General features: G+C 40.8%; 1 protein-coding gene across 3 annotated transcripts; it reads right to left on the reverse strand.

Annotated features, from left to right (window-relative positions):
- Positions 1-1,188: 1,188 nt before the first annotated feature.
- On the reverse strand, positions 1,189-27,894 carry RB195_017795 (uncharacterized protein; the record flags this gene model as incomplete). 3 transcript variants are annotated; one of them, XM_064184947.1, is made up of 8 exons in its annotated part: positions 10,203-10,498; positions 18,376-18,553; positions 18,608-18,779; positions 20,486-20,598; positions 20,655-20,741; positions 21,087-21,161; positions 27,660-27,720; positions 27,809-27,894. In XM_064184947.1, the coding sequence occupies 8 exons, from the start codon at positions 27,892-27,894 to the stop codon at positions 10,203-10,205; spliced, it is 1,068 nt and encodes a 355-aa protein (XP_064040829.1). The 3 variants fall into 3 exon arrangements, with proteins under 3 accessions (XP_064040827.1, XP_064040828.1, XP_064040829.1); XM_064184948.1 differs by lacking the exons at positions 10,203-10,498; positions 18,608-18,779; positions 20,486-20,598; positions 20,655-20,741; positions 21,087-21,161 and adding exons at positions 1,229-1,232; positions 1,295-1,356; positions 3,287-3,424; positions 8,549-8,679; XM_064184946.1 differs by lacking the exons at positions 10,203-10,498; positions 18,376-18,553; positions 18,608-18,779; ... (3 more) ...; positions 27,660-27,720; positions 27,809-27,894 and adding exons at positions 1,189-1,356; positions 3,287-3,424; positions 6,743-6,968; ... (1 more) ...; positions 8,549-8,679; positions 9,778-9,811.
- Positions 27,895-27,925: the final 31 nt, after the last annotated feature.

A 27,925-nucleotide genomic window follows, 5' to 3' on the forward strand; every position in this document is an offset into this window, starting at 1 on the left:
CGGTCCCACCTCAAATCCAACTGTTGCCTCCACTGCGTCGCTTCGAGCACCTACTCAAATGCACTCGTGGTTCATGTCGTTTTGGCCCGACTATAACTATCAGAGTAATAATACTCTGCTGCTTTCACTTAAAGGCATCACCCCACGAATCTGAGGTGGTACGGATTTCAGGTGGAGTATTCGTATACGGGATCGTAGATTATAGAAAGAAGGGTGATTCCGTCCGTTCCTTCCTAATTGCCGTAAAAACACCCCGGAAGATGCGGCTTCGAACGTTACGGTGCGCTATTTTCTACAATGAGTTCGATTGGAGCACGCCAGCCTTGTGTACGCACCGCATCTTCCGGACCGTTTTTTACGGCAATTAGGAAGAAATGGACGGAATCACCCTCCTCTCCGTAATCTACTATCCCGTATAAGAATACTCCACCTGTAATCCGCTATTTCAGATTTGTGGGGTTATGCCTCTAACAAGCAGAATTCAGACTATCGAAAAGTGCATCGTCTTCACTTTTGAAATGGATGGGCGCGTGAATGAAGTGATTTTTTATGTGCTATGGGATCCTTGTGATCCTAGAATATTATTTATTGATTTTTGGCGCTCCGACCAAATATAAATAGTTCTGAAGATATACAATTGCAGATGATTACCCCTTATTTAGTTTAGACTTGATGATAGCGTCATCTCCAATGTCCGCTTCTTTTAAAGGGGACTGACGTTCCCAAACAGTAAAGAACAGATACGGTATACTTAGATAGAAAACTAGTTTTAAACCGATCATATCGTACAGTATGTTTATTAAGGTGTCATTCTCACCTAGCTCAAGATGCCAGTGAAGTGGCAACATATTAATATAACTCAGCTATTAGTGACAGTGTCAGCAAAGCAAGTGAATCGTGATTTAGAAGTTCTCAAAGAAAGCTATATATAGTAGGCAAGCAACACTAAGTGAATGACATCACAAACAATCAGCAACAGCCCCACTTACAAGGGATAACGATGAAAGACTTAGTGAAATGCACAACCTCGGTAAATGGCAGCAAGTTCATCACAGGAGAACAATGCAATATGTCTATAGACAGAAGTTACAAGGACGTCGAGGATACTGTACGAAGCGCAGACTAGTTGAAAGTATCCAACGAGAACGTGTTCTGCAGTGAAAGGAATGGAGAACAAATAAGCAACTACTAGTGCTTTTTCTTCATGCTTCTCTTCCTTTTCCAGATTTCATCTGAAATGACCTCAACCAGCCAAGTTTCTCCACCCAAACTGTGAGCAAACGGGCGTGAGTACATAGGTTTGCTGTTACCACGTTGAGACGGCAAGAGTGGTGGGTCCTGAGAGTCCAGCGAATGCTGAAAATGCAAGTGTGATTAACGTTAATTGGAGGCAGATGTATTCCAAAGTCAAGAAAAAATTAAGAAAAAACTATTCGGTTTATATGGTCACTGCGTTATTCGAACAACAACGACACATGCAAATGTTCAAAGAAGATGCTATAAGTATGAATGGAACTTTTTCTAGCTTTTTGAAAATATTTCAAGCGAGAAATGCATTTACAAATGAATGTTGCACCTCCTTATTTGCTCATAATCGAAAAAAAAATTCTGCCGATCTGTTTTAATTAGTTGACATTTCATAGACAAAAATGTACCGATGAGAAGCTATTTTTCCTATCAATTGGGACTGCAGTATGTAGTGAAAGATAGGAAGCGCATGACTGTTCCTGTGAAAGTTGCACCATCGGTGTACGCCTTCTCGAGCTCCCAGGGTACGGCAAGCTTCTCAAAGCTCTTTTTTTATTTTTCACTTTTTGCTCGTGTATTAGTCTACGATTGGGATCACGAAGTCTTTGTAAATTACTTTCCCATGTTTTATCATTTGTTTTGCTGTTAGGGCACCTCAAAGATTTTAGTGTAAAGGGACTGAATTTCTTCTCCATTCCTCCCTGTAGCTATGCATATAGTAGGGTAAAAAACATGAAGCGCGTACGCAATTGCGTACGCGTCTTCTCTCGAGGCGCTTCAGTGGAGCGTAGTGAATAGGAGCGTGATGAAATCCTTGCTGGCACCACTCATCGCTGCAGTTTCCGACGGTCCCAACTTGGTTCCAAATGCTGCCTCCACCGCACCATTTCGAGTGCGGACGCAAATGCACCGCAACTACACTCGTGTTTCATGTCGTATTGACCCGACGATAATTAGCGGTTTTTTGTAATCCCAGGTGTAGCGAAATCCCAAAATACGGCCCATTAACAGTAAATAAGCGCAATTACAAGCAAGCTAGAGCCAAAATCCGAAGCCTACAAATTGAAGTCTTTCAGGAGGTATATGAGATCATTAGAAAATATTGAGCTAACCAAAAATTCTTAGTATTACAAGCATACTAGTAAGTAGTGTAGGGATGCTAATCGCGCAAAATGACCCCAAAAAATCGGATTAAAGGCAGCATACCTCGAACCTGGTGTGGTACGGATTTCAAGTGGAGTATTCGTATACGGGATAGTAGATTAAGGAAAGAGGGGTGATTCCGTCCATTTCTTCCTAATTGCCGTAAGAAACGGGCCGGAAGATACGGCTTCGAGCGATCCGGCGCGCTATTATTTACAAGGAGGTCGATTGGAGCGCGAAACCCTTGTGCACACGCCGCATCTTCTGGGCCGTTTTTTTACGGCAATGGGAAGAAATGGACGGAATCACCCCCTCTCCATAATCTTTGAAGGCAGCATAACACGAATCTGAGGTGGTGCGGATTTCAGGTGGAGTATCCGTATACGGTGTCCTAGATTATGGAGACGGGGGTAGTTCCGCTCATCTCTCCCTGCATCACTGCAGGGAGAGATGAGCGGAACCAGAATGCTGCATTGTACGACGCCACCTATTGCAACGCTCCACCCCTTGCGCCGCCTCCGCCCTGTGACTCGTCGAAAATCCATTTCGGACTGCCCCGATGGGCAGTAAGGGACGCTACGCGTGCAAAGAAGAGATGAGCGGAACTACCCCCGTCTCCATAATCTACCTCACAGTATACGGATACTCCACCTGAAATCCGCACCACCTCAGATTCGTGGTATGCTGTCTTCAAAGATAACTGATTAAAGATGATTTCATTAATAGATAAGTCTATTCTTCGAACCATTTCTGTGCACTTGTACGCTTGAATTGACTTAATATTCTATAGCATATTGCATCCAATAAGAGACATAAAAACCCTAAGTGAAGTCAGATGAAAAAGACTTCTTCCCTTATTCTTTTCAATAAATTCATTAGTGTGGAATAATCGTACCGTTTTGAAGCCAAGTAGACTTCCTCTCAGAGAACGTACTCGCCAGGATCTTCGTCGGACTCCACATGAGGAAGGCAAACCCGAAGAAGAAACCGCGCAAGAAAAGCTGTTTCTCGTGCTTGATCCGCTGGATGTCCTCTGAAAAATACAATTACTGAACAACATTAATCAAAGGGTCTTTAGCTGAGTTGAAAAGAAGTATAAAGTGGGTACAAACGAGCGAATCTTGATCATTATGAAGTTGAGCGAATTGCTACGACTATTATGTGAAATCAAATTGGTGTCTCACAAGAATCCTTACTATTTGGTCAAATTACTCCGAGAAATCTCCGCGGATCTCCCTCAGCGCGATCACAGCTGGTTAAGCAATGTGACGCGATCGTCTGCCTGCTCTGAGAGGATTCAGGGGAGGAAACTTCCTGTTTCTGGTGTGCCAAGACCAACGTGAAAATCTTTGCGTCGGACCAGCCAAGATCCTGCAACCAAGTGACTGAGCGGTGCAAGGGAGGCACTTTCGAGTCGCCTCTAACAAAGAAACTCCATCTGTCCATTCCGAGACGACGCCACGTTCTCTCATAAAACCCACGAGCCTACAGCCTGTCCATGGGTTTTAAAATCAAATTTACAACATAGCTGCACAGAAAAGTCTCCTAAAACGGAAAACGGTTACGATGACGATCTGTACAAGCGACGCACGAACCTCTCGTCGGAAGCACCCACTGAAGATCTGATGATGCAAGGAAGATTAAGTACCACTTCAGATTGACCGAGACTAATGCTGTGCATGAAATTCGAGAAGGTTCATAGAAACATGCGAGGTAGAGGACTTGGTAACATAGTTAACAAGAGTATGACAAAGAACATCGGCTCTTTCAAACAACTTTCGACACGAATCGAGCGTCTACGGATGAGATGATGTGGTTCAGAGCCAGTTTTAAGTATCTTCGTTTTTCCAAAATCAAGACCTCAAAAAAACCCTCCAAAATCAAGCTAGGAAGAAGTCGAAGCTTTCTACATGGGTCTAGAGAAGTTCTACAGAGAAGATTGCATCTTCTTCAAGGTCACTGTTGATTATTTTAACGCCAAAAGTGACCCAGAAGAACGCATATGGATGGAACTTCACATGACACCCACAGCCTACGAATGAACGAGCTGGAATAGAGGCTTCCCGAGTTTATCAACGACAAAAACTCTGACCTAACTCGGATGCACCAACGCGTTCTACTGCAGTTCGTAATCGTTAAGGTTATTGAACGCGCTAGCCTATGCAGTGACTAGCGAGGGCGAGCAGAGGTATCAATTCAGTATTTTTATCCTCCCGAATAAGTATCGTACAAGCTTATCGAGGGGTGAAAGGCGCACTGGACACCAGGGCGGTTTGGAAACCACCGATCGATCGTACACACCTCTTAGCAACTGCGCTACACCCTCCCCTCTTCAACGATAAAATGGCGACAAAACCCATGGAAACTCTGAATTTCAAAACCCCTCTTCTGTTTCCTCGAAATGGGATTCGGCCGATGGAAGGCGCCATAACGAGATAGGTCACATCATCATAAACAGGATGTTTTCCTGAAAGAGGTTGTACCAAACTTCTACGCAGGATCAGACAACTGCCTCCGAGGAAGATTTTTCATCATACGAAAAGGAGAAAAGGCCGCAAAGTTCGGAGAGACGCAGCAACGAACAAAATCGATGAGAGTACGACCTGCTCTTTGAACATCTCTTGACTGTAGAGGAAGACTGAGCGTTTTAAAAGCACAAACACCTGCCATCAGAAATACTTAAACTATCCAGTATGGAGTTGCACGAAGTACAAGCAAGCAGGAACTCATATTCGAGCTCGTAATGCTTTGCAGAGAGGAGATAAGTGAACAGATAAGTTTGAGGAGAGAAAAGTAGCACTGTTGGCTAAAGCTGTAGAGGTGAGAAGAAGCATTCGCTGTGCTTGTCGCAACTCATATTCGAGCTCGTATAACGCAAGACAAATATCACTCCCTTCGGAACCCGAATGGAACAACCACTGGATCAAGAAGGGGAAGGGAGAAAATCACGGATCCCACGATCTTGTCGACAGCCATGTCCACTTGCCTCCTCACCATCTGAGGGAAGATAAACATGTCATTCCAAACATTCTAACGTTCAAAGAACAACATATTATCATGTCAGCAAGAATGGTACGGGACCCGGTTCCGATAGGATAAGATCTGAACATCTGATGAATCAATCCCCTCAGTCTCTTATCAATACTCTGGTGAGGTTCTTTACATTGCCTGTCGGAATGCAGGATTCCTAAACAGTGAAAGACCAGCACGACAGCTGCTGTATAAGAAGGGGAATAAACAAGACATTGGCAACTATCTCCCAATCTGTTTGATATCCATCAGCTATGAGCTATTTACGAGCGTGATCCTAACTTAACAGGATTGAGAAAAAGTTAGTTGATTTATAGCAGTGTGAGCAAACAGGATTTCGAAAAGGATTCAGAAAGATTAAGAAAGACTGACCAAATCCACACTGTTACGAAATTCCAAATGTTCCTGTTTTGAACTACGGTTCCGAAATCTGGGCGTTTCGAAAGCAGAAGGAAAATGCGATCAGCGTCGCAGAACGCTCAATTGAAAGAAGGTATCCGAAATTCAGTCTTACGTCAACGGTCGAAGATAAAAGACACTGCTAGTAACGTATGCTTGTCAGCTTATCCGTGTGATATGTCCGTAGCTTCAAAGGTGGTATTTTTAAAACTGATAATTTCGATTCGTACTACACTTGACATGGTTTTTGGTTAGTACAAAATGGACATCTGTGAGAGAAAAGTTGGTATCGTACAAAAACTTAGATACAGAACTTTTACTACACTGTCCTTAGACGTTATTTTGTGATATCTTGTGATGCGATATTTGGCAACTTATGGATTTATTTTCTTCCTTGTTGTCTTTACAACCTAATAGTATCGTTGGAAAAATAAAGACTAGACTAAGACTACTAATCGACCCCTTCTTTGTTACGAGATTATCAGCAGAATAAGAACGGAGATCTAAATGCAAGCGTAGCGCCATTGATTCCCAAAGTGTTACAATCTGTTAACAGTAATATGAATCTCAACTGCCGAAATAACCTCTAACTTTCCTTTTTGAATCCAAAACATGTAAAGTTGCTCGCACTCAAAATTAAGATCTAACGAAACAAGAAAAAAATGACACCACGAGATCAAGCTACAATTATGCATAATGCATAGTGCATAACACAGAGCGAAAGTCCTATCAAAATTTGAACGAATGATAGCATGAAAAGGACACTTTTGAAACTAAGGAAAAATGAATGATAAGCGCAGTAGGTTTTAATATTCCAAGGGGATAGGAGAACTATACATTTGGCTTCGGATTCAAAAATTGCAGACATGGGAAAAAAAATCAAACCACATTCCCACAAGACTTGTTAGAAATCTCAACATACCTCTAACAGAGGTTGTCTTCCTTTCTTCGAATGGGTGAGGCGTTCACCTCTGGGGCCCATTTTGGATGGTTTTCTCTGGATGAGAGGTATGATCTTCGACGCCTCAGTACTCTTCTTCGCATTATCCTGGATCAAAGTAAACGGCCCAGGGAGGCTTCTCAACTTGAATGCATCACGATCCTGTGGAAGCGAATTTGATTTTGGAGGTACTGTAGGCGAGAGAAACCTGAAAAGCACAAAGAATAAATGAGAACTATTTAATGTGTAGTTCACAGCATTGGGAACAAAAGTGCCGATTAAGAACCATTCGCTGCGACTTCGCATTCGACGAGCTTGATTCTCATGCACCCATTCCAAGTATGTGAACGACCGCGACGAATCTCCGCCACACGCAGTCAAAGGACGGAAAAAATCCGAATCGCATCGTTCTGGATCAACTGCGCTCGTTTCGTGCAGCACCTGCAAAATCGTCTCAAAAATCAAAAGAAATTACAGGATTATCGTATATAATAACACGTATTACGGAAGCAAGTACTATCCTCAACAAATTGGACCGAATGCACAATTCTATGGAAATATGTTTATGAGGTAATGTTTGTAACTTGCTTAAAGGCATCACCCCACGAATCTGAGGTGGTACGAATTTCAGGTGGAGTATTCGTATAGATAATGAAGAGAAGGATGATCCCGTCCATTTCTTCCTAATTGAGGTAAAAAAAACGGCCCGGAAGATACGGTTTCGGGCGTTCCTGCGCGGTATTCTCTACAAGGAGTTCGATTGGAGCGCGCCAGCCTTGTGCATGCGCCGCATCTTCCGCCTTCTCATCTTCTATATATATATATATATATATATATATATATATATATATATATATATATATATATATATATATAGTGACCTTTGAAGGCTAGCGGACGTATCAAATCAGACGAGACTGGGATCAATTTTTCGACCCCAGAGGGATAAAAGAGTTGGTTAGCGCAAGAGCGGTTTCGAAACATCTATCGGTCGTATAAACACAGCAGAACTTCTTACCGACTACTCTACACCCGCCTTCCTAAATCTAGATTACGAGACTAGTTCTCGGAATGGAGAGGTGAAGTTTATCAAAAGAATTATTCGCCTCATGAGTCCTATTTTCATTTATTGCAGTCCCATAACCACAGAGGTTCTGTTGGAAGTATTCAGCCTCTATTCACTGCACTCAGAAAACTCCAATTTTTCAGAGTTACGATAAAATATGGAGTATGCTCTTCTTTCCTAATACTCTCAGAAAGAGCCTTCAAGAAGTTGAAGCAGTAAAATCATAAGAATCCAAACAATCATCTTGGAAATTATTTCAGCAACGTAGCGCTATTGTTCGCTCTTCAAGCCGTTCTGTTTCACCTGACCAGCTCGGAGGACAGGTCGTTCTTCATGTTCATTTCCGGACCCAGATAATTATAGTTGGCGAACTCGAGTTCATTCCGCTTCATTGATACTTGATGATATCAGAACCATCTCATCAGCGAAACAAAGACGATGTAACCGGTAACAATCAGCTTTCACTCCCATGTAATTCCATTCTAATCCTCGCATCATCTTCTCGAAAAAGGCACTTGGAATGAGATTGTGTCACATTATCGATCACTATTACGTTGTCTTAGATGTGATCGTATAATGAGAAAGTTTTGTCGTTGTTCTTGTTGCTTAACTCACGAACGGCGTGTGTAACCAGCATTCCTTCCGGAACTTTTTTAGATGATGAAAGTAAGAGAAGTGCACAAAATGCGAGTTAAAAAAGCAAGAACTACTTAAGAAAGGACCTCTCCTACGCTACTGCTTAGGCGATTCTTTAATGATACTCCAAGTGTTGAAGGACCTCCGTATGAACAGTCACCAAATCCTTCCTTATCAGCTCCAGCAGACGAAGTGACTCCCTGTTGCGATAACGATCCTGAAATAGTAGAGGTTTGTTTAAATTGATATGGCGGATTTCCTCTAATTTTTTTTTTTTGATGAGCATACAATGTCGTCACTTTCGCGTACCTTACTGCTTTATCGATGTAGATAGATGAACACACTAGGAGCCAAACACACATATGCATGCTTGTTTTTATTACCAAGTGCACAAACAAAAAAAAAATGGCAGCACAAGATACAGATGCTATAAAAGCCACAAAAGTAGAAGTCAGGGAATGAGAACAGAGATTAACACGGGGAACAAGTAGTGTGGGTGTTACAATCGCTGAGAAAGACTAGCTCTGGGCAATAAAAAAAGAATAGACACTACAATAGGGTATTGCACACATAGTACCGAATTGAGTTCTTACAGTAATGAGGTCTCATTCTACTTATTTGAACGAGAAGTGGCAAAGGGTGAAATGCATACCCGGAGGTTATCAGGTTGTTCTACCAATAATACTAATCTACTGGGAAATGCTGGAATAATAGTTGTTTTCACAAGAGCCTCAAAATACTTGACTTTCAGTCACGATACAAACAGTGAGATCATTGTTTAGTGTAAGGAGATAGAGGAGAAGATTATGGAGCTGAGCGCATGTTGTTGCAGTGATTTTACCAAATCACCAGACGCAAGGGGAACTAAACTCACTTGGAGTAGAAGCAGAATGAAATATACTGGGAACCTACTGAACAAACATGCGAAGCTGCGCTAGCAGTGTAGTCACAAACACCCGTATTGCGCAGGATTCGATTGAAGTGATACGCACACACCCGCAATTTTTCGCTATTCTCACATTGATGTTGGTTAGGGCAAGTGCAAGCCAGTTTAATCATGAGCAAACAAGTAAGAAAAATCTCGAGGAAACCACAGCACTGATAAAGAAGGCAGTAAAAAATGTAGCTCTTTGACAAAAAAAAAACAGGTAAATCTAAGTTATTAATGCGAGTTAGGATTCCACCAACACATGTAGAACAATGAAGGTGAAAGTCACACAGATAAACAAAAGGATAGTGCAGTTCTTTTAATGCACACTGGTGTAAAACTGGAACTATGAGTATAATCGAAACAGCTGGGGAAAATAGAGGAGACCTGCCAGTTCAGACAAAATAGCTGAAGATGGCATTGTCTAAAAAATCGTGCCCGCGTGGAAGCGGAAAAACTTCTAAATGTGTAGTTAGCGCAGTGCTTTCTTGTTCAGGTTAATTTATCCGCTTCCATGGATGATGTCATTAGTCTTCATCATGCTTATTCTAAATGGAGAGAAAAAAGGAACACGTTCTCGTACACTTTCTCACTCGTTTCGAACCTAACACTCCCCATTATCTCTCAAATGCGCAAAAAAATGAGCAAGAGGGATTGCAGTGGACGTCCTATCTTTGGTGAGTCAGTCATGAAGAGAAGGAACTAGAAAACCAATCAACAACAAAAAGTATCAGAAAATAGACGGTGGAGGAACTCGAACGGGTTAGTGTCAATCTTTTCAAAGGATTAAAAAACAATTCAAGAAGAAAGTTTTAAAAGTCACAACTGATTGACTGTTTCATGTCAACAAACTCGCTGACACCGATACCGCCATAGCTTCCTGCAGGAGGCCGTTTTGGATGATCAGTGGTGTGCGCTAAAGGATGACGATTCAAAGAACAGGTCCTTTGTATCATTCCAGGGAAGATCTCTTCGTTCCCAGCATTCTCAAGTCGCCGCACAACAACCGCCGGCTCGAACACATCCCCTTCCAGATGAAGTGCAGCCAGTGAGTAAGCACCAGCACACTTTGCAGCCATAGCACTGAAGGCGGCCGATGAAGCAACACCTAAACCACACACAAACACGCGTATTAGAACAAAACTTAACCAATTATATCGAGAAGAACAAGGATAACTAAAATCACATACACGCATACACAGCACATTGCATTTAGCACACTGCAAACCCTAAAACCCAGAAGAATAACATCCAATATTTTCTTTCCTTTCTCATTCTTTTATTGTCTTAAAAGCTCTTCTCAGCCTAGACGTCAACCTCCTAGAACTTTGAGAATGCCTAGAGAAATACCTACATCTACGATGGGAATTAGTTTACAAGCAAATTAGTTCGGAAAGTCATCGTTCTGCAATGAAACCTACATGACGAATTCATTGTCGGCTGATAGCAAACTATTGGTGATATTGTTAGTTTATAATGACATCCCAACATAAATTCAATCCTAATATTTATATGTACCTTTGTTCACGCTATCCTCAACATCAGCGGAGTGTATTAGCAACCTCGTTGTTTTCCTACTATCACTATTATCAAAACTATGCTTCCTACGAAAAAATAGAAAAATAAATACTAGGACATCTTCAGAAAAAAATTTTGTCTATTTAACTTCTGCAGAAATAAATCATTCACCGAACAATTCTTGCAGTGTAATTGAAAAAAAAAGTGAATAAATGAAATCTAGGCACATAATCACAGACTCTTTGAAACTATCTGCATCAAGGTCATGCGTGTAATGGGATTTTCCTATCGAAGGGTCGTACGGGGCAGAAAAGAAATAGAGAGATCGTAAGTAGGAGGAAGGAGTGAGACCGGGGCAGTACATCAATTGAGCACGCACAACATGATAATCAGGACAAAAAGAAACAAAGTCCACCTGTAAGATGATAACATTGATCCTGCACATTTTCACGCGGTGTTGCTGATTGAAGATTAAATATCGAATGAATTTAAATTAATTCAAGAGTTGTAGAAATTTAGAGTAAACCTTTCTAATGTTTCTACCTCCACATGCCAGCCTTTTGAAAAAGTTCAGGATTTGTTGAAAGATGGATGAACAATGTGTAAATTTATATTAATTGTACGTCTTCAAAATAAACTCCTTGCATAAAGCATTGCAAAACGTTGAATTTACGCGGTGATTGCTAGAGATGATGAGGATACGAAGGCGGCAATATAGCTGTTAAAAATACCATACTGCAAAATGAGTCTACCACGAAATTGACATTTTTGCTATATCTTGTTTGCTATAAGTGGTGTTTGATGTAGTCGGTGTTATGTTGATGACTCAATCGACGAATAATCATATTTTGTTGTGAGAAGCAGTCAAAAATTCCACATCACACGCAAAAAAAAAAAAAAACTTTCATGAAGGTGAGAGTATTTAGCTTTGAACAAAATGCACTAGTACTCCTTCAATAAACTCTCTTCTTTTTCTGTCAGTTCTTCAAGCTTAAGGCATCACCCCACGAATCTGAGGCGGTACGGATTTTAGGTGGAGTATTCGTATACGGGATCGTAGATTAAGGAGAGGGGGGTGATTCCGTCCATTTCTTCCTAATTGCCGTAAGAAACGGCCCGGACGATAAGGCGTCGAGCGATCCGGCGCGCTATTTTCTACAAGGAGTTCGACTGGAGCGCGCCAGTTTTGTGCACACGCCGCATCTTCTGGGCGGTTTTTTCGGCAATGGGAGGAAATGGACGGAATCATCCTCCTCTCCATAATCTACTATCCCGTATAAGAATACTCCACCTGAAATCCGTACCACCCCAGATTCAAGGTGTGACGCCTTTAACGAAAGTTTAGGGTGGGGTATTAATCCCCGTCGAGTATGAACAAATTCTATCTAGCTGTATCGTATCGTATCGTAGGTATCTATCTGCTCCGTTTTCACACCCAACATGCGTGGGCCATTGCGTTGACACTAAAGACTTAAATGTAGATAGCACTAATGTCCGGCTATTTTCCAGACTTCTGATCATGGAAAATGCTTAGAGTTCAGCGTTTTCCTCGCCATCTTCGATTGCAAAAGGTAAAAGAAGTGGGATTAAAAAAATTGTCTCCTCTGTTCTTCTGAAGTTCTAATTTTTAGGAAGCAATAAACTAAGGCTTGCTCTTACTGTATTGGAAATGTAAATAAACTTATTATTGTATTGTAAATAAACTTATTCGACAACTTCTACACAATATCTAAAATATGTGGAATTTAAAAAAAATCAGGAAAAAAAAAGTAAAATTTAAATGAGATTTGGTATTAAACATCAGCGAACCACAATTGCTCAGTTTTATTCTTTTAATAGCTTCCACGTTTTGTGCGACAATTCTTCGTGATTGCCAATTCATTACATCGAATATTTTCTGTGTCTCGCAAGAACAAGTCCTAACTAAATTATATACATTTACTAAATATTACTTAAATATAAACATTACTCTTAAAATGCTTAGAAAAAAATTCTCGAAGTACAAAGACCTTTCTTAACTGTCAAATGCAGACTATGGAGAAGCCTATTCTCAGGCCATTTTTGGGTTCTTTGAAAGTTCTGAATGATATGACTTGGCTATTCACTTCCAGTAAACCTGTTTGGAGAGACTACTGAAGTTAAAGCATTGATGCTTCCACTTCTGTCGTCCTTTTTCTCTTAGTAGCTTCAGCCTACATATCGTGGCTCCTCTAAGAGTAATGCTCAGGTTTAAGGGCACCAACCGACCCAGCTATTTACTTCCAGTGATGACCTGTCGATGGAAGAAGTGTAGTCTTCTCAGATGGGAGAGCCACTTATCAGTTAAGAACAGCTTTTGTGCTCTAGGGACTTTTTTTGCGCTCTAAATTAGAGCAGTGCTGAGTGGGCCTCCGAGCTACATTTTACCCGCAACAAAAAAGAGAAAAATGAGGTACATATGTCAAGAAGTTACGACTAAAAAAATCAACATTTCGTGCCGACAATGCGATAATGGGACCGGGATGGGTAAAAGGAACAAAGTTGAAGTTTGGAAGATCGTAAGTAAATTCGCGCAAAGAGCACTTTGAGAAACACTCTTAGGAGTATTCCATAGGATAAGGTGTGGCCTACAAAATATTCACATTACTGTTTTATTGTGCCTTCCTACTTTTCCTGGAATTTAGACGGAAAACTGAAAATTTTGCGTCTTTTCCGATTCTTCCGATCCAGATTTTGCGAGAAACAGACGATCCCGAAAGAAGAAATTCTGCATATGGAGGTTTCTTTATTCCCCCTATCCGCATGAGTAGTGATTTTTGAAATATCATTTCTGCTTCCGGAATGGGAAAACTTTCCAAATTTTGGGTTTTCGGTGGAGCCGAAAGGTGAAAAGAGTGGAGGTGAAATGTATGATCTCTGAATGTATGATGTAATAGTCTTATAACTTGGGACAAGCATGATGTTTAGCAGTTCGTTTTCAGAATAATGTAGATAAGACAAGATTTGACTTATCAAACCTTATACCTCGCTATTTCCAGCGTTTCCCTTAATTCTGAATTTGAGATGGAACAGAGATGGAAAAAATGGCATTTTTCCCATCTAATTTCCAAAGAAAATGATAAAAAAAACAAAGAGGTCTCCAAGAAAAATTAATATGAATATTTTGTTAGGCAAATCCTCTATGAAATACTATTGAAATTTCTCGGTGTGTTCTTTTCACGAAGTTACTTACGATCTTTCAGACCTAACAATGCGCACAAAATATGTGCTTTTATGACCATTAAATTTTATTAAATCCACGTTTTAACTGTTGAAAATGATAGTATCGAAATATTCATCTTTTAGGTGTACTTTCAAGTTTCTGCCTCACACAAAAATTTGACTCAACGAGGTGTCGAAACTGCGCAGTCCCATTGCTAAGCTGTCAGAACAAAATGTTTTTCGTTTTTCTCTTTGATTGTTCCGCTGTAGTTGGACCTACGCACCTCACTCTTCGTTTTCTTGTACTAAGTGCTTTAGCCCGCCTTTAAAGAAATTTTAAAGGTATTTAGAGGTTTTAGAAATAATAGAGCAATACGTTTAATTCTATCTAGGAAATAATAGTACTTTCGAAAATATTTCAACAGCACTGTTTGAACAACTTTTCAGAAAATTTGCTTCTTCTACCACGTGGTGTTTCTTGGCTCCCATCAGCCTACGAACATCCCTTCTGCTATTCGCTCCTCGAATTTTTGACTTTCGCTTGCGAGACACAGGAAATTCGCAATATATTGAATTAGCGGCAACGGAGAACTGTCGCAACAACGTTGGTGGAGTTATATTCGAGGGGGCCGTGTCCCATCACCACATCTGACCCTGATCCTGATGTAGTTTTTGAAGCAAAACAAATGCGTTGGTTTGGAAAATTTAAGAACGAGATAGGTAAAGTAACTTAATATATTGGCGCGTCAGTGGAAATGACTAAAGGAGCGGGAGTATGTTGGCAGATTTCCCACAGAATACTGGACTTCACACGGCGTGAAGTCAGCCTGAATATAGCGACGGATGGGAAGCTGGAAGAAAGATGAAGTGTGACGAGAGCATTCCAGGAATTTGCTCACAGCATTGTTTCACGCGAATGGGGAGCTCTCCGAACCACAGCGACTGCAGATCGAAAGAAAGCAGGAAGTCGACCACGGTCAGGTGATTGTGTTCCGTTAACACCAGCACATCGGCGGTCCCATTTGCGATGGTTTTAAGAGCATAGGGAATGGACGAAGGAGGAGTGGAGTCCCGTGCTGTACTCGGATGGAAGCTGAATCAGTGTGAGTGGTTGTCCAGATGTCATTATGTTGGGAGGAATAACGTTGCATGGGAGTAATAGCCTCTAAATCTTTGAACACGGTACACTCACCGATCAGCTGCATTATTCCCGCACTGTGCTACCTTACCTATCTCGTCCTTGAGTTTTGCACAGCATCACATCTTTGGTGTATTTATGATTACAAGTGGACCGCAAAAGTAATCTGCGCTCGAAAATATATTTAGTTCTTATTTTTCGCAACGCTGCCTATTGACGTTGCAATTTCGCGCATTGGTGCGGCTGACATCAAAATTTTATGCAAACTAAGTATTTAGTTGTACTTATGTTCACAAGTTTCTAAGCATTTTGGTGCGGTGCTACTGCTTTGAAAGTCCCCAAATCGCAAGCATAAGAACAATTGTGAGTGACACACGACATGCTCAACAATAACCCATGCTACACCAGAAAAGTATCATATCAGGACACATAAACTTACATGCGAATGTGGAAGTGTGAGGACGATGAAGCATGTGCAGATTCATCATGATATATACATAACTGATTGATGAAAGATGTGAGAGGACGGGTAAGAACTCATCAGCGATATGATGACATCATTTCGACTGAAACGCACTTATAGAGAAGAACACCAACCCAATCACGACCCAAAGTATTATATACAGTGTTGTTAGTTGCATGCCGAAACGAACAAAGCTATCAAATGCAGAGAATGTGAAAAGCTGCTAAGACCATGCTCACCAACAACTAAACGACACAACGGAAAACGCCACACTTCACCTTTTTACAGAGACAATGTAATTCTTAGCTGATGAACAATTCTCAGTTTATGGAAATATAGTAGAAAAAAAAAAACTCCGAAGACTGTGAAATATGTCAAGTGCGAGATTGAAAACAGATTTTTTAGGATTTAAAGTGAAAATAGATGAGCGCTCTTCTTTGCAATGTAAGCACTAAAAATTGTATTTCGACCAAACTGTCACATATTCAAGTTGTCGTAATGCTCAACGTACTCTCTACCCACAATTTAGTCCCCTTTTAAGGAAGCACACCAAGAAATCGATACACTTCTTACGGGTTACCTAGTAATATGTTACGTATGTATGAGCTGGAATAGGTTCCGCTTATACGAGCGAGCGGACCAGCAATAGATTGTTGACGCTCCCTCTCTAGTTCGCTGGCCTGCGCTAGCTTACATGACGCCGTTAGGTGCCTCGTGAGAAAATTACACTTACAAGGCTATTTTCCATGTCGTTTTTCAGTACAAAAAACATGATTGCGGATATGCTCAGAATCTACACCTCTAACTCTTTTCGTGTAGAGACCCCAACGCCGCCATTTTCGTTTTATGCTACCCCTAAGATGCGGTCACACGACTTCTATTTTGATAAGCATCACTTACAACAACGAACGGAAGCGACGAGCATTGTCGCGATTTTTGTCGATACTAGCTGTTTTCTTGGGCACCAGCAGACCAAATATCTTATGTTCCTTCGAAAAGACGGATTGATGACTATGATAAAACATGACGGCTTATGAGAAGTTTAAACGGTGCATAATGAGCATTCGAAAGTCACAAATATGCGGGGTGCTTTTAACAATTTTTTTTTCTAAATTTACTTAATTCTCTCTCTAAAGTCCAGAATCGAGAATATTGACCAGTAACATTACTACTCAATTTTGCATGCAGCAGTAAGGGAGAATATACGGTTTATAAGCTCATTTCTCTCGTTTAGATATATGTATATTTCATGGAGAAGACTCCAAAATTATTGAGAATCGATGACAACTACAAACTTCTTGAAAATTTCGTCAAAATGGTGTAAACAACACGATGGAAAGAATATGTACAGTCAGCGACGACCATTAAACATTAAAACAAATGTGTAAAAAGAATAAAGTCTTTGACGTCTCAATCCACCTCGGATGCGCCAACGCGTTCTACTGCAATTCGTAATCGTTGAGGTTTTGGAACGCCTGTTGGCCTATACAATCACTTGCAAAACAAGCCAATGATCGAGTCAGTGATTATCCTCCCAGACAAGTCTAGTATATCGACCCCGGAGAGATGAAAGGCTTGGTTGGCACTAGGCTTGGTTCGAGCCATTGAACGTACGGATACAGCATACCTCTAACTGACTGCGCCACACCCGCCCCAAAAAACAAATGTTTTTGTCCCGAAATTAAAATTTTATCATCATTGAAAAGGCTCACCATTGGTCTCGGACGACTACAATGGCAAGAAAAAAACATTTGCAAATACACACAAGTAAAAACTAAGATGCGGTAAATAAGTGCTTATTAATGTACTGTGAGTCCATTGACCACTCGCACTGTATTAATGCCGCATTTTCACTAAAAGGGGTGGCCGTCACAGATGAACATGAGATGATCAACACGGCAACGAAACAGTGTCAATGCAGGTGATGGGTCATCAGTGATAGGCCTCGCCGTCATTACTGATGTTAAACATATTACATAGAGTTATTACAAAGAGTACAATGCCACCCTTAGGTAGACTGTGCTCGAGGTGTAGTGTAAGGCACTGTTTTCAATAGTGCAAGCAACTCTACAAGTAGTTGTAAAGCTGTGACAGAGGATAGCATTTTACGTTTAAACCTCCGACTGTTAACTTAAACTGGCACAAGAGAACAAAGAATATCGATGGAGCCACGTTTGTATTACGATGTGATTGTAGGCATGGAAGCAGAGAAACTCATAAAAAAGTAAAACTTTCGAGTCTGGTCACATCGATGAGAAGAAATTTTAAAACGGGAAATAAAGCAGGAACTCAAAGCCAAACCAATGTTTTCCACGTCTGGAAGGCACAATGACAAGAACTCACATCAAACTAGATCACCGTGGACAAACATTGCGCTCCAGAGACAAGAAACTACCTTAGGAAAGACATCTTTCTCAGAAGAACCCAGAATAACAAAAACTAATATTATAAACGTGTTGACGTATATACGAAAACTAGCAGATATCGAGCAGCAGCCCCTTAAATGCTTTTTAATAGAAGCAGGTCAGCAATCGCACTTCACTAAACTATAAGCATCTAGAGGGCACAGAAAAGCAACTCATCCCCAGCAAAGCATTTTCGCCTTTTTAATGACTGGACAACGGATTCACTTTCTTGAAAGCCCCATTCATACAACAAACAAATGAAAGAAATGAAGCGAACTCACTTGACGGATACTGAAATGTGAATAGCCAATTTTCATCGACGCGCAAAGTTCTACCAGTAATCCGCGCATAGAATTCGTAACATTCCCGAGGAAAAAGGTTCGTGTGACCAAAAGAAGTAATTATATTCTTAACAACTTCAGAAGCAAGCTTGAACCTCTGTACGTCTTCTACTTTCACCTGAAAAAAAGCAAAATCATGAAAAAAAGAGTAAACAATAAAAACAAAGTAGACCTGTCTTCCATCATGTATACAAGAATGAAAAAGTGAAGGAGCAACGGAGATCGCAATGGCATCAGGACTCATCTTGGTACCGTATGTGTCGGAGGAGTCAGCTACCGTTCGAAATGTACCAAATAAAAGAACAAGCAAGTGTTGTGAAGGGACCGGAAGGGAACAAAATATCCTGAAAAAAAGTATACAAGAATAATATATGCATCATTCATAAGCATGGCAAACTTATTGAGGCACATACAAGTTGGCCACATCTCGTTTGAAAAAAGGACTTTAAAAAAGTTTAAACTTTGCAACGCAGCAAGAAATATATCACTGGAACTTGCTCCAATATCGCTCTGATTAAGCATGAAAATTTAATGCTGAAAATGTCGACAACATATTGCTTAAGGACACAAGGAAAGCAACGCTATAAAAGATGCATAATGGTGAAGAACATTAAAGTGCATTGCTTTTCTTAAACAGATTTTATCTACATTGCAGATAACAATGAATGAAATGACAATAATACAGTTATCTTTGAAATAACTTGTTGCTTCACGCAACTTCCAAAAAAAAAAAAAAACTAGGAGTTGTCGTCTATTGGTTGGTCTGTTCGGAAATCTACAACACATTTTTCTGGAACAGTCAAATTAGAAAAATTTCACAATTTCAGAAAGACTTGAAAATCGTGCACTGAGCTTGCTCTCTAGTTTAGTGTACGGAAAACCCCTTTTCTTCATGCTTCTAGCGCTTTTTTAAAAATTTTTTTATTAATTACTAATACTGCATCGATAGGATTGCCTAGTTTTAATGTTTTCCTTTTTCATTAGTTTTACCGCTTATTTTCCTCCTATGATTACTCTAAGATTCTGCAGGGATGTTTTTTTTTGGAAGTTCTGAAATTCCTCTTGTTTCCAGAAGAACTCTTTAAAAAAAAAAACTTCAGCTTGCAGAAATTAGATTTGAGCCCTTTTTTTTTGTAACTGTGCATAAGTAACCTTTCTCTAGAACGGGTTTTAGAAATTTACTATGATTACGATTGCAACACAACGCAAATCCTGCACAATTATACAAAAATGATAGAGAAACTGACTCCCGTAAAACTAAGATCTTAGAAGCATTGTAGTAGTTGAAGTAAAACAAACGATAAAACTAATGAGAAAGGACTCTGTTAAGATTATGCAAATCTATTCGTGCATTATTACACGAGAAAAAGTGGTGAAAAACATGAAATACAAAAAGAAGAGTTCCAGGGAGTTTTCTGCACGCTGTAGATGGAGCTCCGTGCTCACCGAGAACATGCTGCGTCGTCATGCTACAGCACGTTAAACGCTGACAGCATAGTGTAGTACGGTCAAAAAGAAATGAAGCACGGTGCAGTAGCGTAAGCGGCTGCGTTCGCGCTGGTCCCACCTCGACCCTGACAGCTACGCTTGCGGATAAGCCATCTCTCAGACCATTTTCGGATCTTTTTTTCATTGAAAGTATTGCATGATAAGACTATTCATTTCCAGTAAGCCTTCTTGGAAAACTTAGTAGAGTTAAAGCCTTAGTTCTTCCAGTTATCTCTTCCTTCCTTCTATAGCAGCTTTAACTTATATGCCATGAAACACCGAAAACTGCTAGGGTTTCAAAGGCGCGATTGACTCAACTATTCACATCAAGCGAAGAACTGACAATCGCTTTCTCAAATGGGAAAGTCATTTATCGATTAAGAGCGGTTTTTGCGCTCCAAGGACGTCTTTTGCACTCCAAATGCAGTCCGATTGGAGCAGTTTTGAGTGCCCCTCTGGCTACTCCAACTTCCTCCCAGAAATCAACTAAGTCTTATGCTACAGAAACTCTGCAAAAGGAGGGCGGAGATTTTTGTAAGAATTTTAGTTAACTCTCACAAACCTGTAAAAAACCTGACGCTGCTTATCCGCATCAGTATTATGCAGAGCGTTATTAAAAAGAACTTGTTCGTTTTCCATCCCGAAAATACCTCCCGGTAGTTTAGAAAGGAATTTCTGAAAAAAGAAACTCAGAAAACTGTCTGACAAGTAAACACAAATGTTCAGCCTACCTTGATCACTGATGCTGCAGTATAGACACTAAAATTAGCTATATTTACCAGCCTGCCATGTTGCATGATATGTGATAGTTTGCGAACCTGAACAATTCCTTCTGATTCGATTGAAACACTGCAAAAATTGTGGAATAGTGTAGGAGATAAAACACTCCTCGATACACAATTCACTGCAATTTGTCGAATTTTTTAGTCGACAGTTTTTTTTCTCTTCTAAATGTGGCGTGCTACACATTGAATAGATAAAACCACGAGATAAAGACTTTCTTCTTAACGGGACGTTTTGTTGGGACTCTTTTTGAGCAACATCTACACAATCGAAGAAAAAGAAGACAAATGTTGGGAGGAATCAATTTTTTTTTGCGCCGCCAAAGCGATGTACGCGCACCGATGTTATAATACATCAATGTAGTGACAAGTAAAAAATACCTGAGCTTGATTACCCGGTGCCCGCCATATGTCCTTCTTCAGGGGACCCTCTTTATTAACCTTCAGCAATAAAACCTGAACGAGAATTAAATTAGACACTAAGAAGCGAAGTAACAACATTAATTGGTACAGAGTAATCCTTCTTCAAATATGGACATTGTGTATCCTACTATTCGTACAAGTAATAGTTTGAAAAACGTGCTTTTCTTCACACTGAAAAAGTATTCATGTCATATCGAACACCTATGATCCACCATGTACCTTTTGGCCTTTACTGAATGCATGCAGTTATCTCGTCATGCCGAAAAGCATCCCCTGAGACATAGTTCATGTTATCAACGATGCGATTCTAATTGGAAATCCCCACTATCATGTTGCAAAAGTTCAATTCCGAACGTGGAACTCCACTTATTAAAAGGAAACCCATAAATCTGGGGTGGTAAGGGTTTCAGGTGGGTTATGCCTATACGGGTAGATTGTGAAGAAGAGCGTGATTCCGTCCATTTCTTCCTATTTGCCGTAAAAACGGCCCGAAAGATGCGGCGCTTGTAGAAGGCTGCTCCAGTAGAACTTGTCGTAGAGAATAGCGTACCGGAATGCTCAAAGCCGCATCTTTCGAGTCGTCTTTTACGGCGATTAGGAAGAAATGGGCGGGATCCCTGTCGTTTCTGTCGTCTACGATCCCGTATAGTCTTTGACCATCGGAAATCAACATCACGTCGGATTCGTGGGGTGATGCTTTTAAGCACCATATTTTGAAATCTCGAAGCTTCTAAACCAAAGGCAAGAGTGCTACTACAGTACCTCATTTATACGGATGTGAATTATTTTGTGAGCTTCTTTCCTCACGACATATAGCATCGTTACGTCCGCGTGAAGCGACGCGACAGACCGTCACAGCTTCAATCAATGGAGGAAATGCAAAACTTCTCGTCTAATTTGTTTGTCACATGAGTTAGCAATCTTGCAGCGCCTCTAATCTACTTCTAGTTAGTCCTTCTGTTGATCTTGTTAGTATAAAAGATGCTTTATCATTCATATGCTAATCTTGTTGCTGTTTCCAACACTTTTTTGCTTTCGCTTTTTCAAATGGTGGTTGCTGGACAAACTCTTTCTTAAAGCATCATTGTACATGGAAATTCCCGGGTATGGGAAGCTTCACCTATTTTGTATTACTTATTATTATAAACTGCACGCTAAATGAACATAATGCAACGTTAATCTTGACTCAGAGCAACACAATACTTACGCCTGTTCACTCCAGGAAAGGGTCCAGTCGCGCTATTTGTATGTTATTCGCGCGGTCGGATTACCAGTGCAAATGCTCGCGATTTGATCGTCACCAGTGTACTCATGACCTATTAATTCTAAACTAGCGCTGCATCTGCAAACTTGCCCGCGCATTTGTTGGCACCGATGACAACGCAAGTGAGCAATATCTGCCGTCGTAGGAAAATTACTGCAATATTAAATGAGCTACTACACGGAAATCCATGTAATATCCAACAATTTGGGGCGGGTGTGGTGTAGCGGTTAGAGGTCCCGCTTCCTGCAGGATCGATCGGAGGTTCGAATCCGCCCTAGTGCTCACCAAGCCTTTCATCCCTCCGGGGTCGATAAATTGGTACCACACTTGTTTGGGAAGATAAAAACACTGACTTGACACATCGGCTAGCCACCGCAAGTCATTGTATAGGCCAGATACACGTTCGTAAACCTCAAACGATTCTGAATTGAAGTGAACGTGGGGGCGCATCCCAAGCGGATTGACTAACGCCAGAAACTTTATCCTTTATCCTTTTTATCCAACAATTTCCAAAGGCCGCCAAAATTTTGCCTAGTTAGCGGGTCGTATAATTTGTTCGCGCATGCACTCATTTGTGTCAATCTTTGAGTTTTCAGAAATTACTACACCCAAAAACAGTAAGTCAGTGCCGCGAAGACAGTGTGAATGGAACATTGCCCAACCGCGAGCCACACACCCACTGCCGAATATGTTAAAGGCATCACCCCACGAATCTGAGGTGGTGCAGATTTCAGGTGGAGTATTCGTATACAGGATGGGAGACTACGGAGATGGAGGTGATTCCGTCCATTTCTTCCTAATTGCCGTAAAAAACGGCCCGGAAGATACGGCTTCATTCGTTTTGGCGCACCATTTTGTACAAGAGGTTCGATTGGAGCGTGCCAGTCTCGTGCTGCGCTGCATCTTCCGGGCCGTTTTTTTTTTTGCGGCAATTAGCAAGAAATGGACGGAATCACCTCCCTCTCCGTAGTCTCCCATCCCGTACACGAATACTCCACCTGAAATCTGCACCACCTCAGATTCGTGGGGTGATGCCTTTAATCAAAGTTACATCGCGCTCACCTAGTTGAACACATTCAACGCCGACTAAATTCATCCCCATGGTAACTAATCTTGAAGTGCAGAGGTGTCGAATTAGTTCCAGAGAAAATCCCTAATTATACATATGGCGGTGAATTATCCCATAACCTATAATTATGTAGTATCGGTGTCCCAAAATTGTTAAGCAGATCATCAGTGACCAGTTGGAGGAAACATACGTGAATATGGAACTAATGACTACTCAGAATCGTAAATATGGAACTAATGATTATACACAAACGACAGTCAAAATCCGCGGTCTTTTATCGTATCATAAGGAGGGTCAAGCTTCCTAATTTTGCACTTAATGAATAAAAAGGTGGAAAGTAGTGTCGAAACGCTGAATAGAACTGAGCAGAACATCAGAATAGAATTCCTCTTATCTCTAGTGTTAGTGTTAGATCCCCAAACCTGAGAATTGTGATATACGGCCTTTATTCCTCAGACTAGTCAATAGTGAGCGACTGAATATCAGCGGTGAGCGATTACACCTGATAAAGATCGCTGTTAACATAAAATTATGGGCAATTGCATAATATTTACAATGCAACGTCCAATTTCAAAGACGTAACTTGCGAAAAACGAAACTCTCGGGCATCCGCCCAGCTCCCCTCGCGAAGATTAGCAATAATTTTCGAATGACTTCTTGCATCTTCCTCTACAAATCTCATTTTTTGGTTGAAAATGTAAAATGATTTCTAGACAAGTTCTTCTTCTAAGAAAATATCAAGAAAAGCCAAGGAGCTAGGGAGTATTAGCACAAAACTCACAAACTGAGTATGAAAAATCGTTGTACCTCATGAGAGATCACAACAACCCCTATGAAACTACAAAAAAAGTGTGAAAAGTAAACGATATAAAAAATCCTAAAGTTTTGCGCCAAAATTTCACAGAAGCAGGAAAAAATAAGTTGGTCACAGCAAACAAGGTCCCAACAAGGAAATAATGTCGGCGGAAGTCCAATGTACAAAACTGACTGATCTTCAACCTTTAGAATTCCGACAAAACCGGAAGACGGAGGAAAGTTAATGAAAAAGTTTTTAGTGAGGAATATATCACTTTATTATGCAGTTATGGGCCACACAACACCGCGAAAATCTCAACACCAACGTGAAATCACCCTACTTCACAAGAGGAAAGATAACGGTTTTAGTGATGCGATGACGATCCATCATATATAGGTCGTCAACTCAGACTAAGAGCAACTGCAATTTGTTGTCCATATTGTGCACACAGTTCCCAACGGGCTCCTATCTGGTATATTCGGGTCAAAGCGACCTGAAGCTCAGTGCAGTTGCTTAAAGGGAATATGAGACGATTCCGATTTGGTAACCCAAAACGACATGAAGCAAGGTGCAGTTGCGTGAGCGGTTGCGTCTGAAGCGATGCGGTGGAGCGCAGTGGTTAGGATCGGGTGAACACCTTTGCTACCACCCTTCACTGCTGCAGTTCACGATGGTCCCACTTCGATTTCAACCGCTATCTCTACCGCTCCGCTTCGAGCGCAATCGTTTACGCAACTGCACCGTGCTTCACGTCTCTTTGACCAAACTATAGATTACGGAAACCGGCGTGGTCCCGCTCAACGTTCCCTAATCGTCGTAAAAAAAATCGCGTGGGAGATGCCATTCTCCCCTATGAAATCAATTTCAACGCTACCCTTGCGCAAGCACCCACGAGCGAGCGATCAAGCATTAATGATGTTTCTTCTATGTTTATCCAAATAAAACCAATGAGTAAGCTGTGGGACCAGAGTGTGTAGAAAGTTGCGCGTACAGACGTACCTCGTAGGAATACTAACGACGATTAAAGAAAGATGAGTGGTAACGCCGTTTCTGTAATCTGTAACGTGAACTCTATGGTTTCGTTGTGGTTTCCGCACCACGTCGAAATCTTGACACGTTGAATCTTTTTTGTGGGGGGGGGGGTTGTTTGGGGTGGGGGAGGGTCCCCCCCCTAAAAATTTCCCCCCCCCCCCTCCTTCTTCTCCTCCTTCAACACTCCTCCGATAATTCTCGCGACAGTTCTAGTCGAAATTTCGTGGTTTCGGAAAAACTAATATCGAAAATTAACCGAGGAACAATAGAAAAAAGTGAAATTTGGTAGCTGACACAAGCGAATAAACATCAAGTAGTAGAAGAATTAAATTTGCTGAAATGTTTATGAAATATTGCTATTGAAATAATTTAATTTCTATTTAATTCTATTTTTTTTTTCTAAAATCTATGAGATAGTTTTAAATACTGATTAAAGCATGTAATACGATTGAAAAGAGAAGAGTCAGGTACATAGGTCGAATTAGAGAATAACGACGAAAAATAGCCGAAAAAAAATCTACATTCTGTTCCTACAATCTGATAATGGGACCACGTAGGTTCACCACCCCGCTGAGTAAAATTTTTGCAAAACGGATATAAACTTGAAACCACTTCTAAAAGATGAAGAAATTAATTTACGTAGTTTTCAGCGATTTAAAAGTGGATATTGCAGAAACATAATGTTGACTTTTTCTCTGCACATTGTTAGGTCTCTGAGATCGCGAATAACTTCGTCATAAGAGGACCAAAGCACAAATTTCAGGCAGTTTTTCAAAGAAGAAGGCTTGCCCTGAAAACAGTCATATCGCTGTTTTTTCATCTCCTTGTCTTTTTGGAATTTTGATGGGAAAAAGGTGGGAAAAATAGCATTTTCTCCATCTTGGTCCCATCAAAAATTTGAAGAAACTGCGAGGCTTTGGAAATCGATTAAAATAGCATCTAAAAGAAAAGATCCTCGGCTACAACATATCTGAAGATGATTAGCACGTTTTCCGTTTCAGAAAAATGGAACGGCATTTTAGAAAACCAAGGAAAACCCTATTTGCAAAATTTCCCCTTTCCGGACCATCTGGTTTTCTCAAAATTTAGACGGGACAAGTCCAAAAACAGTCGGAAAATTTTGAATTTTGTACCATCAAAATCCTAAAAACATTAGGAGATGAAAAAAAAAACGATGCGACTGTTTTTTTTAAACAAACCTTCTTCTCTGAAAAACCACGTAAGTTTTTTTTTTGTTCTGATCCTTTTAAGACGATGTTATTCGCGATCTCCCAGACTTAACAATGTGTACAGAATCTGACCTTTTTTGGTCATTAGACTCCATTAGATTAACTTTTAAACTGCCCAAATCTACGTATAATTAAATTCTTCATATAGTCGGGTCAAAACGACCTGAAGACGGACAGTTGCGCAAGCGGCTGCGCTCGGATCGTGTAAGGATCCTCGCTACCGCCACTTACCTCTGCAGTTCGCCATGGTCCCACCTCGATTCCAAACGCTGTCTCCACCACACCGCTTCCAAGCGCGGCCGCATTCGCAACGGTCCGTGTTTCATGTCGTTTTGACCCAACTATATTTTATAAGTGATTTGAAGTTTCTATCTGTTTTGCAAAAACTTGACTCAGCAGGGTATCGAACCTGAGTCCTCCCATTGTTAAATTGTCAATTGGATTGATCAACGCCACAAACTTTATCGTTCTATCCTTTATACATTTTCAATACGTTGTACATTTTCAAAATAGATTGTTGGAGCTTTCATACTGTCCTACTCCTGGAAATAAATGTAATATTTTGTTTTTAAGTAATCATTTAATATTATTTATTGTTTTGTATTGTTGTTATTTATGGTTCATTGCATTGTTTATTTTATAATGTATGTAATCATCTAATACTACGTCATATTTTCATGGTTATCATGTTATCCTCCATTCAATACTGCCTACCGCACACTCCCTTACGACCCCCTTCCCTTGCAACTCGCTGCCTCTACGAACCCCCTCCCCCTATGAGACAATCCCTTCACACGTTTGACCGTGTCGAAGCAGCGCAGTGGAGCTAGTGTTTGGGATCGAGTTTAGACAATCGCTAGCTTCATTCCAACTGCAGCGATGATCCGATCGTTGACAAGCGAGAATTCCTTCCGATACCAACCACTAAGCTCCATCGGACCGCTTCGTTCGCAGCCGCTTACGCAACTGCTGCAAGCTTCTGGTTTTTTTTTTACCCGACTATTTGCATATATGTGGGTGTAACTGAAAACTGTGCGAAAAGTTAATAGGACGACAGTTACACAGCAGAAACTCTGGGACGCATAAGACAGACTCCGCTTTCGGTGTAAAAGGACAGAGAATCGACATGCGTAAAACTCACCAAAAGGGTTGCAGGAATATCATGTGCAAATGCTTCGTTTATTGGGACACCAAACTTCACTCTAAAAACATGAAAAGCAATTAACTTCTAAATAGTGCAAAATATCTAATGCATGGTATTTGAAACAAGAAAAAAAAGCAAGCCCTCACTTCTCTATCCGCCCCCTGTATCGTTGGTGTAAATCGTCGGATGAGTTACCGCAGAGCACCATGCCATAACTGGCCACAACAGTCATCCGCGAAGTAATGGGGTGTTTGTGGATGCCG

The sequence above is a fragment of the Necator americanus genome, chromosome II, assembly GCF_031761385.1.
Source record: "Necator americanus strain Aroian chromosome II, whole genome shotgun sequence".
Taxonomy (NCBI): Eukaryota; Metazoa; Nematoda; class Chromadorea; order Rhabditida; family Ancylostomatidae; genus Necator; species Necator americanus.